Genomic DNA, 19,787 nt, shown 5'->3' with positions numbered 1-19,787 from the left:
ATTCATTGTTCTCTCTGTCTCTTCCAAATGTTTCCTTCCTGTCCCTGGTGGAGGGATGTGAAGGCACTCTTTATCACACTAATCCAGTGGGGGATCTAATTCAGTGGCCCGGTCATACACGCATACAGGATACCACAGTCGTACACGCGTACAGGATACCACAGTCGTACACGCGTACAGGATACCACAGTCGTACACGCGTACAGGATACCACAGTCGTACACGCGTACAGGATACCACAGTCGTACACGCGTACAGGATACCACAGTCGTACACGCGTACAGGATACCGCAGTCGTACACGCGTACAGGATACCGCAGTCGTACACGCGTACAGGATACCGCAGTCGTACCTGCGTGCAGGATACCGCAGTCGTACACGCGTGCAGGATACCACTGTCGTTACCTTCATACCCTGGCAGAGGAGCTATGTAATTATGTATGGTACTCCGGACGAGAGAAAGGCAGGCTACAGGACCTGGTTTGAGCTTGCATGATGGATCTTAGATGGATTTCTAAACTATTGCTGGATCTTAAGCATTCCATTGCTGACTGCCATCCACTGACTGTGACAGGGATAGGCGTGTCAGATGTAGCAGCTAGCGGTGTGATGCAGGGATTCCGTTGGCCCTCACCCTGTTGTATCTCACTATAGACTATTAATGGATTGCCCTTCTGTCACTTGGTTGCGTTGTTGCCATGGTAATAAATATTCTGCAGATGCTGCAGTCATGTTGATGACCACAAGTTGAAAGCGGGCTAATTAAATTAAACAGGGGCTAATAGCCATTTTGTCTAAATTACTGTATACTTCAGAGGCTTGGAAATACAACAATATTGTAGTAGGCTAATTTTTAGAAGAAAACCACTTTGCTGTCATTATCATATGATCAAATTTATTTTGACAAGTGGCGATGTTGTCATTGACTAGAAAAGTCAGTCAAAAATATGTAGTTTCAATGCATTTCTGTGCAACACATTTCAGTGCATATGACTATTATTTAACATCATTAGTCTCACAGGGTATATCTTGGCTTTGTCAGGCCTATCACAGCCACTCATCTTAATCGGTCAAAACTTAAGTTGAAACCTAAAAACATTTCAAAGGTGTATGCCATGTTAAGAATAAGCCAAATGTAATTTAATTAGTTTTAAATATGTAACAGATTGTGACAGCTACTGGGATATATATTGTGACAAGGAATCAGAGGGAGGTCAAAGTAGAGTTTTTAGACTAGCTGGGGTAGTGTGACTGTGTATATCACACGCACGCACCTGCATGCATGCTTGCATCCACAAACACTTCCACACACACACACACAATGACCTCATCCGTCGATCTCAACATAGGCCACTAATGGGTCTGGTTGGAGGCACGGTTCTCTCCTTGGACATCAGCCACCTCCCATTTGATTTCCAATTATCTTTGACCAGCAGTTTCCTTATCCCACAACTTGGCACTGTGAATAGGCATGTTCATGGCCATGTCCGTACATCTACAAACATTCTCAAGTGTTCTCGTATTTAGCTTTCATAATGTTCATATTTATAAATGTCCCACTTGGCATGGAAATTAATTTATGCTTTGCGCTTACACAGAAGTTTGACGAATGAACTGCCTGCTGCGCCAGGTCCACATCCGTCTCTCATTAGATGGGAGGAATGACAAAAGCAGTGGAACCGTCCTCAAGGTCCAGAGTTGAGCAGGGGAGCAGTAGGTGTTAATGGTGTGCTTTTAATTAAACAGAGCGTTGAGGAAAACAAAGTCATACGGAAGTGCTGACGCCAAGTTCTCTCCCAGACTCTCCAGCCTGACCTTGCTCGTACAGAATACACCCGTTAAGGCCAGCCGGACCTCTGCGGTGGCGACCGTAGATGCACATGCCTCTAGCTAATTACAGGAAGACCACCATCTCACCATGCAGCAGATGGGCTTCGCAAGCAGAACTCTCTGAATTGTGTTTGGCTTAGACTGTACCATACTGCACCCTGTCTTCAAAGAACAGTACTGCTACTACAAATATACAAGGCAGCTACACTGCCTGACAAAAATACAAAATGATATCTAAACTTGGCAAAATGAGAAAAAATATGGTTTCAAATGCATTGTCCCTGTGAAATGAAGTGACAATGTAATATCTTAAAATCTGCTTTGCAGCGTGGATGCAGATGGCATCTGGTCTGTTAGGATAAGTGTATATTGTAAGTTCATCCAGAGATCGTAATCATAGGCTTGGATCAGGTTCTCTAATCAAACAAAACCCCTTTTCAGGAAATGACATACCTGCGAAGGGGAGCACAGACAGAGAAAATATGTCAGCAAAGTTAAGACTGACCACACACTGTGGTTGAACCAAAACGTCATCTAGAACATTCCTTTAGTAGTAGATCTAATTTCCCATTATCCAGGATAGAGGTGATTTGGCAGGGAATCCTAGAGTCAGTTTACAGGAATCCACCCTCTGCACTAGGTGTTTCGGGGGGGTGTAGAAAAGATTAGTTGTAAAAAAATAAAAAAGTTGGTCACAACTTTATGACCTTGAAGGTCATATGTCACCACAGAAATGAATTTAGCATACCATTAGGATCAAGGACAAAACATTATGATTTCAACATGACTGTTTAATGGGAGATCCCTGTAAAAAGAATCCAATCTAATAATCCCATGTGGCCAGCCTATGCTTGTCAACTATATTCCATGCCTAACCAATAATTGTGACATTTTTATGAAAAATATATTTTTTCGTTTAACGATTTTATCTTGATTGCAGATTATATTTCTTTCATTTGGAGTTCTGATATACCTGCAAAGAGAGACTGGACAAAAGACAAAAAGCGGGTGGCTATCATTTTGATTCATAATTTGAGAAACTTTAAAACGTCATTGATTCTATATTGCAACATATATTTCACATGTTGCATTATAGCCAATTACCTCGGATGTATATTTAAAACTCAGCTTTGCTCAGCGTTATTAAGGGTGCCTATCATATGGGAGGTGACCTATCCTGGAGATAACTGAGGAAGTTGCAAACCGTCCTGTCCTCTTGTGTGAACCGCGTGAAGGTCCATGTAGGCCATTAAAATGTGGGTACAGTGGAACAGGTTCGCCACATCCAGGTGGTGCTGGGTCCAGACTACTTTTCTTGACTACAAATGGCTTTTGTGACCACCGGGCTGAACCAAACAATGACTTAAAGGAGGACAGCAATACTGTATTTCAGTAATGTGTACAGACAACGTTACCTTATGCCAAATAAGTTACATTTGAATAGTAGGCCTGAGGTGTTCCTTACCAGTTGCCACATTCATGTTAAGAAAAGAAATGCCTGACAAGAGTACGAAAGGTAGCTTCGAGGAAGATGATCACTCAGAGAATGTCCACTTCCTCATTTGTAACACTGATATACACTCACCTAAAGGATTATCAGGAACACCATACTAATACTGTGTTTGACCCCCTTTCGCCTTCAGAACTGCCTTAATTCTACGTGGCATTTATTCAACAAGGTGCTGAAAGCATTCTTTAGAAATATTGATAGGATAGCATCTTGCAGTTGATGGAGATTTGTAGGATGCACATCCAGGGCACGAAGCTCCCGTTCCACCACATCCCAAGATGCTCTATTGGGTTGAGATCTGGTGACTTTTGGGGTCATTTCAGTACAGTGAACTCATTGTCATGTTCAAGAAACCAATTTTAAATGATTCAAGCTTTGTGACATGGTGCATTATCCTGCTGGAAGTAGCCATCAGAGGATAGGTACATGGTGGTCATAAAGGTATGGACATGGTCAGAAACAATGCTCAGGTAGGCCGTGGCATTTAAACGATGCCCAATTTGCACTAAGGGGCCTAAAGTGTGCCAAGAAAACATCCCCCACACCATTACACCACCACCACCAGCCTGCACAGTGGTAACAAGGCATGATGGATCCATGTTCTCATTCTGTTTACGCCAAATTCTGACTCTACCATCTGAATGTCTCAACAGAAATCAGACCAGGCAACATTCTTCCAGTCTTCAACTGTCCAATTTTGGTGAGCTTGTGCAAATTGTAGCCTTTTTTTCCTATTTGTAGTGGAAATGAGTGGTACCCGGTGGGGTCTTCTGCTGTTGTAGCCCATCCGCCTCAAGGTTGTGCGTGTTGTGGCTTCACAAATGCTTTGCTGCATACCTCGGTTGTAACGAGTGGTTATTTCAGTCAAAGTTGCTTTTCCCTTTTCACAGCATTCTTTGTAAACCCTAGAAATGGTTGTGCGTGAAAATCCCAGTAACTGAGCAGATTGTGAAATACTCAGACCGGCCAGTCTGGCCGTTGAAGCAACTGCCATGTGATTGGCTGATTAGATAATTGCATTATTGAGAAATTGAACAGGTGTTCCTAATAATCCTTTAGGTGAGTGTATACAGTGCCCTCCGGAATGATTAGGACACTGGGTAAAGAGGAGAAACAAAGACTACAAAACATTTGTTGTTTATGAGCTTCATGATACACTCAAAGTATGAAAGAAATCACATTTTCAATTCAGGTCAAAAAATGTAAGGAACAAGAAAATAAATTATTATATTCTCAAAGAACTGTTTCACAATTATTGGCATTTCTGCATTTAACAGTTTGTGCACCATCCCCTTCCCCAGATTACAGCACTTCAGAAGAACGTATAGCAAAGGCTCTGATACCATTCATCCAGAATTCCTCAAGATCCTTCCATTTTTGGGCCATTCCTGTGTACTTTCATCTTCTAACTCTAAAAAGGTCAACATCCATTTGTCCCATTTCATTTGTGTGTTCTCTCACCTTTCCCATGTTGATGGATGAATAATAGCTTATACCCTGTTAAATAGGAAGTTACTGATGACCACAAAGATTCCACAATAATTCAGAGTAAGTTTGACAAAGATCTGTGGTGAGATTATTTGATGTGGTTCATTTGAATTTCTACATGTGCCAATTATTTAGATTTTAATAATATTTAGTGATTAAGAATAAACCTCAACTAAAAAACACCTCGTTTTTTTTTTTCAACTAAATGATGGTAGATCAGAATGGTGTGGTGTATCCCTATCCCATTCCACTAGAGGGACACAGTCAGTGTTGTTTAACCAACCGTTATCGGTGGGGAGAAAGGGTTTGTGAACCCTGTTGGATTACCTGCACCAATGGCTTCCAAAATAATCTGATCTTCATTAATAAAAACAATATATAAACAGTGTGATTGAACAAAAATGCGTACTTTAACAAACATCCCTGGCGGCGAAATGTATGTGAAAACCTGGGATAAAGACCACTCCCAAAGTGGGTAATTGAAGTCCAAGTGTCAACTTTCATAAAAAAACATCAAGTTTGGTTACCAGCAAAGTCTTACACCCAAAACAGATCTATTCAAGTGGAATATTGGACTCACAAGACTTGTGAAGGCTCATAAGGTTAGAAAAGGCTACAAAAGCATTTCCAAAGACAGGTGCCTCCATCTGTCAACAGTCAGATTGTGTACAAATGGAGAAGAGTCAGTGCCAATGATGCTGTCCCAAGGAATGGGCCCCTCCAGCCGAGATCACACAGTTAGGGGTGTAATGGTCAGGGACATGATGAAGAATCCAGAAGTATATATATATATATCACACTTTCCTAACATCTGTGTCAGCAAGTCTACATTAAGAAAGACAAATATGATAGATGTTTATTGTCATGATTTGGATATCAAAGTAATATTTACATTTGATCAATGATTTTGTTGTATTTTAACTAAACAATAAAGCATATAATGATACAAAAGGTATTATTCCATTTATTTTCATTTCTCATTTTCTTAATCTTCAGAAGTGCAAACGCCATGTTCAGAACAGTTCCTGTTGAAAGAAAACATGATTATTCAGAGTAAAATGGGGTTCCCTGGTAACTAATAGCAGATGTGATCCATCTATTTCACAAGAATGTTGACATCTTAGACCCCAGGAAGAGAAGCCAGCCTCCAATGCAGCTGATGAGAATGAGTAATAAAATACTGCACTCATACACATTGAAAATGTGTTCAGTTTACCTGCTCCAGATCCTTCTTCTCTTCCTCCTGAATATTGTGAAATGTTGCCTTTCTTCCAGGCTCTGACTGCAACCCCACAAACAGACACTTCAGATCTTCATGAATGTACACGTACGCACGTAGTCAATGGCACATTTATTTCCCTTCAGTTAAATACCGACTTGCAACATCATCTGAACCACTGACAAAGGCATTCTGGGAGTGTAATGAGAGTAGAAAGGGGGCAGACTTCCATGGAGATACTGGTGTTACCTAAGACTTTCAGTACCTTGTTTCAGAAGCACATTTTACAACAGTAGTGACACATTTCCTAGAATGTTGCTGTGTGTTCATGTTTCCTCTGAGCACTGCAGATAAGGTGAAGGATAACCTTCTCCCCGGCTTCTCACAGCTGCTTAGCGGGGATCTAAGAAGTGATTTGTAGTCCTACTGATGAAGTGTTGTAGGTGGGACTTGCCTTTTCAGAGCCTCCTGTGTTCCTCGACCTCTGTTGGGCACAGAGGATGGCGTCATGGACGGAGAGGAAGAGATGACCTTGAGCGATACTGCCCTCTTCAAACACCCCTCCTCCCTCCAGTTCCTCATACACCTGTGCTGCAAACAAACACCAGAAACCAACAAAGTCATAAAGAGCAAAACTAGGCAACTCTGGGACCTTGCATGACCTCTACGAAATTGACCTTTGTGTTCACACTACAGGGGATTCACTGGACACCTCTTTCTGCCCATTAAGAGTCATTGTTTGTTCAAATGGTCCATTGTAGAAACTTATTTGGTTGTGTCTGTTTAGATCCTGGGTATCATTAAAATATTAAGGCAAAATTCAAAGAACATTTTCCAGAGTTTGTTACTGTAGGCTGTGGACGTGTGCTTATGAAAGAGGTTATTACTGGAAGAAATTATATATTTAAATTTGTGGGTGTTAAGTGATTTGGAAACCTGAGGATCAGCTCTTTCTAGGATTACACAGTATTTCAAAAATGTTACTTGCTGGTGACCTTAGAAGGATTTTCAAGTCACTTTTTGTCAAAGATCAGGGAAAAGATTGACATGTCATCTTAAAACTGCTTACGAATGTATTTTGTGAACTCAACATTCTAAATTACACAAGTGTGTTAAATAAACATATTTAGTAAAAGTAAATGATGGGGGGGGACTGATCTAATGAATAGCCAATACCTTTAAATCAACATGACTCACACGGACATCCTATTTTAATAGAATGAATCAGTGGGATTAAACTCCAATGACAAACACTTCAGCCTTGTGAAATCCAAGGCATTCCATAATGTGATTCAACAGGACAAAGAAGCTTTGGTAAATGAATAGTCAATGTAATGTCAACCTGCCTTCTTCACCTTTTGATGGATCACCTCTTTATCTCAAACAGGAAAAAAAGAAGAAGGAAATAGAAGAATCTAGACCTTATTACAGTCACGCTGCAATGGTATTTTTGCCATTAACCATTACAGACAGTGACTAAACCTTTGTCAGAAATAAGATCCTCTTCCTATGACCACTATTGAAAGTCCCCTGGCCATTGAACAAGTAACTTAGTTATGAAAACTAGATCTTACCTTGAACATTGGCCAAGTATAGTTTAATGCCCAGCATCTCGTAGCTCGTGTTCATCTGTATGACAAGCACAGAAGAGCAAACGTCAAGCCGCAACATGAGCTGCTGTGCATGTCACGGTGAAAGTTGAAAGGTATCCTGCAGTTTCAGTGTTGATAAACACTAATTTAATTAGCATACTGCGCTTTTTGGCTACACATTTACTCAGTCATAGTACAACCCTCCATTTCACTATTCATATTCCATAGCGCATAACAACCGGCCAATGTGTCAGCCGATGAAGAGGAAATGGAGGGAAAAATAAACAAAAAACAAAATGGCTGGCTGGCTGTCGGACCTTGGTGAGGACTTTGATTCCCATGAGGTCTATGAAGCAGACCCCAGCCAGATCCAGGATGAGGGTGTGGAAGGGCATGGGCTGACAGTCAAGGGTGACCGGTGAGGAACTGGGCTGGTCCGGGTCAGGAGGCTGCTCACCCAGTTCGATATCACTACAGCGGAAGTTGACATAGCTTTGGGGTGATGGTGGCGGGTAAGGATTGCCTTCGTCTATGTAGAAGTCGTTCTCAAGACCTTGCTGTGACCAGACATGGGAAGCCAAAAGGCCGTGAACTTTTATGACCATCTAAAAGGCAAAATTACACTGAGACAAGTCTTTCAGAATTCAACAATTTATCCCCATGTTTTGCACACATACACACAGACACACACACACGGTCTATCTGTGGTCTGCCTCTTTTGCATGACCTACCCTGACCTGTACCCTGATTTACCAGAGAGCTTGACATCCTCTTCTTGGTCTCCTTCATCTGCCCTTCTAACTCCTTTTGCTGTTTCTTTAGAAACTTCTTCCTGGCTAGGAGAAGTTTACCTGGGTCCAATCCAGTCTAACACAAACAAATAAAAACAAATTGGATTTATGTTGGATGGCAAAGATATGGAGAGATATGGTCATTCCATAGTAAATCAATTACCTTGTTAATGACTTTTCGACGGAATATCTCTGCATTAGCAAAATAGAGAGGGGCGCAGTAGTTCACAATTTTCACCCCTTCTACAGATTTCACCTAAAAAAATCATTCATTAATTCCTTGAAATATATTTACATACAACCTTGGTAATAAAACACCAATCCAAAGTTAATAGTGAAAATGTTTCCCTACCTTACTGAAGACCTTGGGATTTTTGTAGATATCTGTGTCCATTATCTGAGCCAACTCTGAACCATTTTTACTGTGATGAACAAAATTTTATTATATATATATTTTTTTTTATTACTAACATCAACATGACTGTAGCAAGTATGCTTGTTCGTGACTTACAACTGGGTCTGGAAAATAACCATGAGGATTGAGAAGCTGACGCCAGTGGCCACTCCAAAAGGTAAACTCAGGAAAAAGGTAGCTAAGAATGACACAACCCACACACACTGGAGAAGAAACAGGGACTTAGAGCAGAATACTTCAGCGCTTCGGTATTGTCAGAGCCAACACGTTTTCTGAGGGTTGTATACATGTTCGTGGTTATATAAGGAGGAAGTGGTTTGACTCACACAGTCCAGTTTGCTCTTCTTCCAGAGGTAATATGGGTCAGAGAGCTGCAGCAACGTGTTCTTCAGGTTTACGGCTATCAGGGCTCCCAGCACAGACTACAGAAATGCATGTTAATTAACACTCAGTACCGTAACATTTTTACAGATTATGAACATGGATGATGTAAAGTTAACCTGCAGTTTTTTTCTGTGATTCTCCAGCAGTTCCATTCAATCCAGCAACCTCTCAGTTTCCGGCCAAAGGGTGTAAACACTAGGCTACCCTTGAACCCCGAAAAATGGTTGTCTCCGTTTCTATCAGTTTTAGATGGTCCTTACCTTTGGTAGTGGTTTCAGGAAAACCCCAAGGGCCAGCATGGTAACCATGACAACCAGCATTACACACAGACTGGCAAACTGATGAAGAAAGGAACGTATTCATTGAGGTGTTGTCAATGTCACATACTAACTGTCATGTACTAAACCTTACACAGATTAAACTTAAGATGCTATTGATCGTCAATCGACCGCTAAGGCAGGGTTATACAATCGTTTCGAGCATGACAGACACTTTCTTTACAAAAAAAAAAAGAATTTATTTCACTGAACCTTCTTTGGTCCTTAAAACTGTGTGGGAAAGGAAAGAAAACTGAAGATATGTACAAATATCTTTATCAGCTCTGAAAATGTATACATATTTTCTTTGGCACTGGACCTTTAAAAATAAAAGTATTTTCAATAGATTCTGCATCCATCTGTACTGTGCACGCTGTTCACATCCTCCTGTATTGCAGCCTCTGTCTTACCTGTGATGTTCCCCCAGCACTGTCTACAGCCAGGGTAACTGAGAGAGCGCAGCAGATCACATGGATCTTAAAGAAAGACCCCAAGAAGTTACTGAACCCCAGAGCCAGCATCTCCTGCACAGAAACACACACTCCCATCACAGTCTATTCATCACACTGTGCTGAGTAACAGAGAGTATGGTCACAGAGCCCTAGACAGAGGGATTGGATGGCATCACAATACGATGGAACCCCTCTCGTGCTTCCCGTGTCACATGATAGAAGAAGCCAGATTGGACACGCCTCTCCCGTGTTCCCACCTGATTGGGGTCCACGTCGTAGCCGTGCTTGGCGGCCAGTGTCCGGCCCATAGCCAGGTTGATCACATAGCCGACGATAGCCAGGGAGAATGCCGTGCCCAGCATCTCGCTCCATTGACTCACAGTGGGGAGGACAGGAACAGGAAATCTAGGGAGAGAGATTAAACCAGGGATGTGTGATGCAATTGGGTAATGGAAAAAGGAACAGGTGGTGCAATTAGGAGGGGTGTCTACTGATTGGTCCACCTCAGCAGTCAGGCGGTGCACCCATGACTGCCAGGTGGGAAACACCTACCAGCACAATCAGGAACATAAAGGACACCTGGGCAAACGGCAGGAGGGGAAAAACACAAAGACACATACAGGGTACCTGCATGCATAACACCCTCACCCTAATGGAATCTTCCCCACTACATTCATGTGATACTTTTCTGGCAGGTCCAGGGGACCAGATAAGGCCGTGGCTACCACCACCTGTGTAGGATAAAGGGAGGTTTGGTTTAACCATTTACAATATACTGGTCTTCCAGCTACATGGTACAGGACAGCATAACATGGTATAGCATAATATATCAGAATAAAGCATCATAGCATAAAATTGTGTATTACCACACAGGCATGGCATAGCATAGCATATAATGGCATAAAATAGCATAGCATATAATGGCATAGCAATAGTATAACAAAACAACAGATACAAGCAGAGGAAGAGGCCAGCCTTCTCCATTACTTACAACAATGATCTCCACCGGGATGGGGAAAGGCAGCTTGTGGCGGTAGCGGGCACCCAGCTCCTTCACTGTTATGAGAACCACAATGCTGACCAGAGCAAAGATCAGCGAGGCTACATTAGTGCCAGGAAGACCGTATACTATATCTTTAAGAGTCTGCGGGGGAAAGGGGGACATGATTTGGCCATCTTTTAGACACAATAAGAGAATGGGTCACGGTTGTTATATAGCTCCGGAGGCAGATGTTTTGCTTTTGCAAATGAGGCTTACATAGACAGTGGCCAGGGGTCCACTGTAGGGAGGCACTTTGATTCCAAAGATGTACTTAAGTACAGAGATGAGGATCTGCAGTCCAGCTGCAGTCATGAATCCTCTGACGAAGGACTCTGACAGGTAGATGGCCACGAATCCAAACTGCATCAAACCGAGCCCCATCTGCTCAGACAGGGGATTTTATGCAACAGGTCGCTCACATTCACAGTAGCGTATATAAGAGACCTGAAAACATGCGTTACCTCCCAAGAAGAGGCTTTACTTTAGTATGTTAACACAGAACCAGTAGGTGGTCTCTCACATGCATTATACAGTGGTTAACTAGGCCTCTGTTTGGCCTCCAGTACCTGTATGATGGCAGTGAGGCAGGCCAGAGTCCCAGAGATAACCAGCCGAGCCTCATTCATCATGTTCTCATCCACCACTGAGGCATTAAGGGTGGCATTGAAGTGGGTGAAGTCAGACTCGGGGGCCAACCTCAGGCATTCAATACCCACCATGATGCTGAGGACAGCAAAGGTACCTGAACGGTGGACACCATCACTCTTAGACCAGAGAAATCTTACGTAATATGCAGAAAAAAAAGCACTAACCAAGAATGTTTAAAATGGTTACAATAACATTTTCAGCACATCTGAGCATTATTAGATCCTATGACCAAGTGTTTGGGAATGTCTGGTACAGCCTGTGCATTTGATTCGCATGAACTTGCCTGGGACCATTTGGTGAACTGTGCCCATAAAGAAGTAAGGGATGAGTGGGAAGAAAGATGAGTAGAGACCATTGACAGGAGGTAGGTCTGCCAGCAGGGCAAAAGCCATGCCTGTAATGAAGGCAAGGGACAAATCAACAACGGTTTCAAGAATAAAATACAAATCCTGATTATGTACTGTAATATAAATGCTGGAACCTTATTAAGATAGCAAAGTGTATGGGAATACATTTGTTCTCCACACTCATGTGATTTAGCCTAACACACCAGATACAGAACCTGAACGGTTGAACAGAGGAGAATGACTGACCTTGGGGAACCTGAATGGTGCCTGCGCTGACCCCGCTGATGACGTCATAAAGTAGGCTCTCCTTCACCTTGTACTTGGGCAGCCAGCTGAGGATAGGCAGGTGTCTGAACAGCAGGGACTTGAGTCGAGGCCCAGAGCACCTAATGACACATAATGGATGCATGTCTAGTTAGAGCAGCCCAAGTACAAGGCAAAGTGCCTCACTGTCATTCGCAGTTTTGTTAGCTGAGGTTTGTTTGAAATATGCGGATCAAAAACCTGAAGCATTTCTTCACTTTCTCTCCGATGGGGAAAGTCCGTTTCTTCTTGTCAAACTCCCCATCAAAGTCTGGGAGGGAGTAGGCAGGCCGGTTGATGACATAGCGTGGGCGGTCTTGTTGCATGGCTTCAGGCAATCTTGGGAAAGTCAGACAGGTCAAGAATGAATGAAGTGTCCGTGAAGCTGCACTGAGTTGTGAATGAGAGAACACATTACATATAGATAAGATAACATCATAATATTAAATAACATCATTGCTCAAAGGCCTATCTCCTTCCAGATCTGTAAATGCTCTGTTGTTATTGTGAAGAAAAACACTTTATGACATGTTTTATTTACTGCCTGGTTGGCCCTGTCCAGGGTTGTCTTTCGGATGGGGTGAAGTATGTCCCCTTGTTTCAATCCCTAGATTCACTGGGTTTTAGTATTGCGTCTGGAGATTAGGATCAATCTGTCCTGTCTGAAGTCCCAATTGTCTAAGTTGATCATTTGGATCCAAGGAACGCTCTCTCTAATTCTTTTGGGGTCCTGTGAACCCTAGGAGGACACGCCTCAAGACTACACGGTATGACCCTTCCCTGCTGTCCCTGCCCAATGGTTTTCTGGTTGTGTTGCAGATGTAGTTTCCGCCTGATGATTCCTGCAGTCCACCTGGTTGTGCAGCTGATCAGGATTCTGCCTAAAGACTCTGGACACAGCCCACCTACATTAAACCAACTTGTCATCTGAACATGCAAAAACATTAATGTGGCCCAAAAGGTCATGAACTCTTATAATCTTCACCTGGCACAGCCAAAAGAAGACTGGTCACCCCTTATGCAAATGGCTCCTCTCCAGGTTTCTTCCCAAGTTCCGACCTACCAAGGATTTTTTCCCAGTCACTGGGCATCAATACTTGTTGATTCTTGATCTTTGGGCTTTCTGGCTGGGTTTCTGCAAAAGCACTTTGTGACAACTGCTAATGTAAAAAGGGCTTTATAAAATACATTGATTGATGACCGGTAGCAACAGGTAGCCTAGCAATTAGATAACCTAGGCAGAAGCCCTATACTCATTCTAGACCAAGGCAGTTAACCCTAACTGCTTTAAGGTCATTGCAATAATTTAGAATGTATTCTCAGTCAACTTAAAAAAATATATCTGCATATACAATCAAAAAAACAAGCTCAGTGTGGATGGCTTAGTTGTTGGCATCCATGAAGTAGAGAAGTCTAAGCATACTTCAATACGACATTGACGTTTTAGGGTTACTCTTCCTTTACCGGGGAAGCTGAAACTGAAAACACATTCTTCATTACAGGAATAATCTGGAAGCAGTGAGTTTTCCCTACCTTGCTCAGGTACAGCATTGGCAGATTAAAAAAATAAAACAATGAACATTATTTCTTGTCAACTTGGGATTCGATCTAGCAACCTTTTTCTTTCTGGTCGGTTCCATGCTCTAACCATAAGCCTACCTGCTGTCCCACGTTTCTTGGGGTAGGAAAGTGTAACCTGAACATGTAACAAATCCCTGAAAGCATTTTCACATCTGGTTGAAATAAAATAAAAATTTAATACAATTTTGTCTTCAGCTACTTCTTTGTGTAGAATGTACTTACTATTGCTGATTTTTCTGGTGGTTCAACCTAGCTATCGTAAAATATATGCAACAACTTTAAGTTGCTTTGGGTAAGAGTATCTGATAAATTATGGAAAGGTAAAAATGTGTGTAAATCTATCCTTTATAACGAAGTTCATAATCTAATCTTGGTTGCCAGGTCTGGTGCCACTGTGTCTGAACAAAAGCCAGATAACCAATCACACACACTACAGGCACGTGGCCAGTCAGAAATCAGCCCCACTCAACTTCCAATTGCTATGGTAATTCTGCAATAATACCTACTATCCTGAAATCATTTTCAGTAACGTGGGCAAAAGAGATAGAGAACATGGCTATTCTGAGATCACATTGCTCACATTTCATGCATGGAGACCATATAAAGAAACAATCATGTGTAACAGAATAAAAATGCTATTTCATAGTTTATGAGACAAAGGACCAAAAACAACCAAGATGAGATGTTTGACATGACGCTGAAATAACCATCAATCATGTAAAGTGACAATTAAAAAACAAAGCAAATGCACTTTACCTTACAGCTGGAATTAACTTTGATGTGATGGTTATCCTGTTTCCCAGTAGAGTTAATTATTTTATACTGGAACTGTTGACACCTCCAAGGGAGGAGCCAGTCATGGCAAACCATGGCATGTGCTGCGTTCACATGGTATCAGACATAACAGAAGCTCCTAGTTCCCAGTTGTACATTCATATTTATCTGAGTTTTGGCATTTAACTGCTGATCTTTTTTACAGTCTCAAACAAAAGATGCCAACAAATCTGTTTTTGACAAATTCAACATCAACAATCTGACCATATTATCCTGCTAAGCAAACATTAGTATTAACAATGATTACAAGTTATCAAGGCAGCTACAATTGTATTGGTTGAAGAATTTTCCCTCATTTTTAAAAGCATGTCTGACTTTCCATTTCCCATTACCAAGATTCCTTTTCCCACAAGAAAGTGAATCCATCCTTAGTTATTGACATCACGTTTAATTAGGAATATGTCATTTGTGGAAGTATGATTTGAATAGAGAAAATATATCTGAATAACAGGAAACTGCATATAATCACATTTAAAAATGTACAAACAGAAAATTGATATAATCAGGAAAAGAAAATGCATACCAAGCAAAACAAATGTTTGCCTCCCTCACTAGTTTTCACAGTTTACACAATAGAAGACATTTCTATATGAATAGAGACATGGTTTAAAACAAAGAACCACTTGTAAAAAGTGAAAATTCAGTTTTTACAAGTGTTTTACTAAGCATAAATATACACAGTGCTGATCCAAATTAATATAAGGAAGTAAACATATGGAGTTAGAAACATAGCGAGACAGTAGCCTTATCTGAATGAGTTCAATGGAATCGTTTACATCATATCCATCTTCATTTTTCTTTAAAAACAGATGACATCACTGAGAGTGCAATTCCAATTGAGTCAATAACATAATTTAAAGTGCATTATTATGTAGTATAGTGTCTTGTATCCTCAAGGACAGTAAAACATCCATTAGGATGAGTCTAAACTGATCCGCGGATGACAGACACCGGTTAAAGTGGACTCATTCTGGTCCGTGCACATGTGAAGGGTCAACAAACACGGCTCCCCCATTATAAACGTCTCAACAAAGTTACATTTCTGTGACAATGGCAGGAATGGGTTTGCTGGTCCGCTGCATCCGCTATTCATCCATTTAGACAAAACATTTGTTCTAAGCAATATGAAGTCCTCATCCCGCCTGACCATGAATTCAGGACTCCCACTGAGAAAACGTTGGAAATCCCAGCTATGGGTTAAACCTACAGGCCGGTGTGGCTGTGCCCCTTATCCCCACATGGCACAGACTGGACAAATATTCCTGCTCCCCCAAGTGGCGAAAGGCAAAACAGTTAAGAAATACATCAACTACAGTGACGCAGCTTGTTACTAGGGCCATATTTGACACTGACATTTTTTTTTGGTCTGAAACTTAAAATGCAATTCTTAAAAACCTTGAACTTGGGGACAGCATCAACCCTCATAGACAGAACTACCACAGTATACATAACCCGGACCTGTTTCTTATTTATGCCTCTTCCCTTCCAAAGAAACAATACTCTCAAGCAGGAGCTTAGTTCCTTCAAAATAATTATTCCCCATCACTATGGCAACTGATAAAACTTTACTGTATGTGTAGTAATAGGGGGAGAATTAAAAACATGTCTGGATTGTGTATCTATACCGAATAGAAGTCTCATCAAGCCATTCCAGCTGCTTAGTGCGCTCTACTTTCAAAACATATTTTTCACCAACTTTCCCACCAATAGCTAGTTCACAAAGTCCTCCTCCACAATCTCATAGCCAGTCGATGGAGAGTAACAAGGAATCAGAAGTCACTGAGGATGCTGATGTCAGCAAACTCCTGTCGGTATCTGTGTGAGTACAGGGCCAGGAGGAAGCCCCATTTAAGAGTCAGGAAGCTCCAGACACACGACAGGTACAGGCTCTCTGGGTCAGTCGGAGCTAGAGAACAGGAAAGAAGACCGTCAAAAGATTTTTCTAAACAGAAGTTCTTATCTTAACCATACGCAGACAGCAACTTCAATTTCTGTAAGTCTTTGGTGAAAGAAAAGATACTAAACAACTGGTTAACCAAAAGCCATCATCCAAAAACATGACCAAGGTAACTTATATCTCCATCCTGATGTCTACCCATGAGCCCCCTCTTTATCCATGTTACTGTAACTGTCCCTCTCATCCTGTCAACAAACACTGACCGACACTTGATGTCCTAGGACATTAAAATGTATTTCAAATTTGGTTTGTACAAAGACCCAGAAAATTCTGTCTATTTGGTCATTCTATTATTTACAATGATGTTTGTCATGTGTGCCAATCACTTGAACTACATGAGGACAAATGATCCTTCTGTGAGTAAACATTTTAAAAAGAAAATTACCTGGATAAAACGAAGGTAAATAAACACATATGACAATGAAGTTGTGTTTCATTCACCCATTAGACCTCGGGGTAATCATCAATTAAATTGTTGCATATATTTCTGTTAAGTTTTTATTAGATAGCGACACATAAGTGAGTATTAGCCAAAGAGCAAACCTGACTCACATTGTTTCTGTGTGATGGCGAGGGCAAGAAAGGTGACTAAGGCCACCACAGCCAGCATGGAGAAGAGACACCCAACAAAGATGAAGAACTTGAGGCCCTTCAGCCATGTACGCCAGTAGTCCTGTACATACATTATGTGGGTGACAAGGGCCCAGAGCGCCAGCACTCCTGTTGGAGGGAAAAAACATGCAATATTATACACACCAGAAAAGCAGAAATAGTGAGACCTCATCGGAAAAATTTTGTTGGAAATTGGCTAGATTAGGGAGGATTACAGAAAATGCCACTGATGAAGCAGCAGTAAGATGGGGTCCTTGTTTCAAAAAAAGATTGTGATGCATAATACAATAAAAAGTATTCAGTCTAATGAATTCACACCTCCAAACACTAGTTCAGAAGTTACTATATTACCAGTTCATCCGGGCAATATAGGCCAGATCTGTTTGCCTAAATTAAATATCAAAAATTTGAACAAGACTATGGGATTTTATTTGCTATGAAATTGTATAAGGGAAATCAAGTTGAATTCTTACAGGATTTGTTTCCACAAAACTCGTAAAATCAACACCCCAAAGACAAACCTATAAGATTTGTTCCTATAAAATATGTTGAAATAGGAAATCCAATAAGAAAACACCAAAAATAATAATATACAATGGTTTCCAAACACGACAGAATACAGGGAATTATTTTTAACAAGAGCTAACAAGCAGTCGCATGACTGATTTGCATACACGGTTAATGTTGTTTAACATTTATCTCGACGGAGGCCTACGTTCTGTCCCGTACCTGACAATCCGCCCATTGTCGCCGTCCATGGTTGCTTGAATGCTATGTTCCAAACCAAAAAGGCTGAAAATCCAACAAGCATACCAAAAGCAGCATATCCAATACTGATGTATGTTCTATTCACCATTACAACGGAAATTACAATAATAGATCGCGAGTAGTGATTATGCAATAATATTTCCGAATATAAAACAACTTATTTCAACAAGACAGGATGAAACATCGCTGAATGATACCAACCAAACTGGTTATCGAACGTACACACGGGCTAATTGTGTCAATAAAGTCTGATCGACCATAAAATATCAATCCAAAAACAGTGTACGCGTTCCACTAAACAAAACGTTTCAGTTTTGAAACGTTTCCTTAAACAGTTTCTATTGGACACATTCAAGTAGGACCCTCCCTTTTTCGTTCTGTTAAACAAATGTACAAATTCTTTGTCCAATAGAAAACCTGTTTGACAAAACGTTTCGCTCACACGCTCAGGAATAACAAAGATCGGTTGTGTTGCTAGAGAACCAACTCCGCATTTTCCCGTATTAAGCCAAGAAGCCCGTATCATCTGTCAGGCCGCTGCTTTTTCATGCATGCTACAGAACATAGACTGTAGCTACAGAAGTAGGCTCCTTTATGCTTGATTGATGAAAACACGCATTGTGTGATGTAACAAACATTATTATTGTTACTGAAATATATGTAACAGAAAGTTAATATTAAAAGTTAACACAACCTCCAGTGCCACTCTCCCACATAACAGACTATAGTGCATCCTGCAGCCCAGAGATTTATGTCACTGTTTTTTTTTAACTAGGTCAGTTAGAACACATGTTACTTTTCAACGACAACCTAAACAATGGCATAACTTTGGAATTAATCCGGAAAACACACAGAACCAAATAAACAATATCAATATATAATAATTCAAATAAACACTGTATACAAGCAAAATAAACATGAACACAAAATGGTTTGTTTTGTTTTAGAACAAGCCATGTTTGATAAAAGGGTCTCTTAAAGGGTCTTTTACGATTCATTTCAGTCAGCGAAGAATGATGGACATAGGAAGTGTAGGTGACTACTATAGAGTAGGTTACTATGGTAATAGCAAATGTTGAGAAGTGAGCTAGAGAAACAGAGATTTATTGTTCTCAGAATGACACTCGACAGTTGTCATCTCCAGAAAAACCTTGCTCCTGTTTGTTACTTCAAGATTTGACTATTGCAATGCTCTGCTCTTTGGCTACCCTGAAAAGACGCAGAACAAACTTCAGTTAGTGCTAAATACATGTGCTAACAAATCAACAACAAAAGATCACATTACTCCAGTATTAGCCTCTTTACACTTACTGCCTGTTAAGGCTTGGGCTGATTTAAAGGTTTTACAGTGAAAATACAAACCATTACATGGAATTGATCACCCTTATCTCTCTGAATTGTATTACATATACAAAAGGCTACAGTCACAAAACTGACCTCCTTACTCCTTTCTTGGTGATTGGTTTTGATGATATGGGGCATAAATCAGTACATACATGATATGTTTTGGCTCTTCAATGCCACTTTAAATGCAAGCAGACAAAAATGTGACAGCATCTGTAATATCGGTTAGAATTATATTGTACTCTGTCTGTGAATTCATTCTGTGAAGTCAGCGTTAGTGGGATATCAGGTACAATGACCATGTAAACAGTTATATTTATATAACTGTATATTTTATAAAAATGATTATTTTC

General features: G+C 40.9%; 2 protein-coding genes across 5 annotated transcripts; both read right to left on the bottom strand.

The window, feature by feature from the left end:
* Positions 1–4,527: 4,527 nt before the first annotated feature.
* On the bottom strand, positions 4,528–15,014 carry LOC105022285 (solute carrier family 26 member 9). Of its 3 annotated transcripts, none has more exons than XM_010890537.5 (21): positions 14,676–15,014; positions 12,540–12,677; positions 12,282–12,421; positions 11,972–12,082; positions 11,607–11,782; positions 11,257–11,421; positions 10,990–11,142; positions 10,647–10,729; positions 10,256–10,403; positions 9,957–10,070; positions 9,490–9,567; positions 9,172–9,267; positions 8,942–9,048; positions 8,783–8,852; positions 8,594–8,686; positions 8,393–8,506; positions 7,957–8,196; positions 7,622–7,676; positions 6,502–6,638; positions 6,045–6,110; positions 4,528–5,853 (listed from the first exon to the last, which is right to left on the bottom strand). In XM_010890537.5, the coding sequence occupies exons 2-21, from the start codon at positions 12,662–12,664 to the stop codon at positions 5,842–5,844; spliced, it is 2,283 nt and encodes a 760-aa protein (XP_010888839.1). In that variant the 5' UTR covers positions 12,665–12,677; positions 14,676–15,014; the 3' UTR covers positions 4,528–5,841. The 3 variants fall into 3 exon arrangements, with proteins under 3 accessions (XP_010888839.1, XP_019907234.1, XP_010888840.1); XM_020051675.3 differs by lacking the exon at positions 14,676–15,014 and adding an exon at positions 13,324–14,662; XM_010890538.3 differs by lacking the exons at positions 4,528–5,853; positions 6,045–6,110; positions 14,676–15,014 and having other exon boundaries at positions 6,541–6,633; positions 12,540–12,852.
* A 111-nt stretch (positions 15,015–15,125) lies between these two features.
* slc48a1a (solute carrier family 48 member 1a) lies at positions 15,126–18,459 on the bottom strand. Of its 2 annotated transcripts, none has more exons than XM_010890535.4 (3): positions 18,052–18,459; positions 17,263–17,430; positions 15,126–16,659 (listed from the first exon to the last, which is right to left on the bottom strand). In XM_010890535.4, the coding sequence occupies exons 1-3, from the start codon at positions 18,176–18,178 to the stop codon at positions 16,523–16,525; spliced, it is 432 nt and encodes a 143-aa protein (XP_010888837.1). In that variant the 5' UTR covers positions 18,179–18,459; the 3' UTR covers positions 15,126–16,522. The 2 variants fall into 2 exon arrangements, with proteins under 2 accessions (XP_010888837.1, XP_010888838.1); XM_010890536.4 differs by lacking the exon at positions 18,052–18,459 and adding an exon at positions 17,796–17,896.
* Between the last annotated feature and the right edge of the window lie 1,328 nt (positions 18,460–19,787).

This window comes from Esox lucius, chromosome 12 (assembly GCF_011004845.1).
Source record: "Esox lucius isolate fEsoLuc1 chromosome 12, fEsoLuc1.pri, whole genome shotgun sequence".
Classification (NCBI taxonomy): Eukaryota; Metazoa; Chordata; class Actinopteri; order Esociformes; family Esocidae; genus Esox; species Esox lucius.
The sequence above is the reverse complement of the archived record's forward strand: the minus strand, read 5'-3'. Positions and strand labels throughout refer to the sequence as shown.

Bases quoted from the DNA above. Each gene is read 5' to 3' on its own strand.
- LOC105022285 (XM_010890537.5), bottom strand. From the start codon at position 12,664: ATGCAACAAGACCGCCCACGCTATGTCATCAACCGGCCTGCCTACTCC. The intron at 10,730-10,989 runs GTAAGTAATGGA...TATCCTACACAG, and splicing joins TCCCGGTGGAGATCATTGTT to GTGGTGGTAGCCACGGCCTT. The intron at 10,404-10,646 runs GTGAGGGTGTTA...CTCTCTCCCTAG, and splicing joins GTGGGGAAGATTCCATTAGG to ATTTCCTGTTCCTGTCCTCC.
- slc48a1a (XM_010890535.4), bottom strand. From the start codon at position 18,178: ATGGTGAATAGAACATACATCAGTATTGGATATGCTGCTTTTGGTATG. The intron at 17,431-18,051 runs GTACGGGACAGA...TCCCTCCAACAG, and splicing joins GACAATGGGCGGATTGTCAG to GAGTGCTGGCGCTCTGGGCC. The intron at 16,660-17,262 runs GTGAGTCAGGTT...CCTGTTCTCTAG, and splicing joins CGCCATCACACAGAAACAAT to CTCCGACTGACCCAGAGAGC.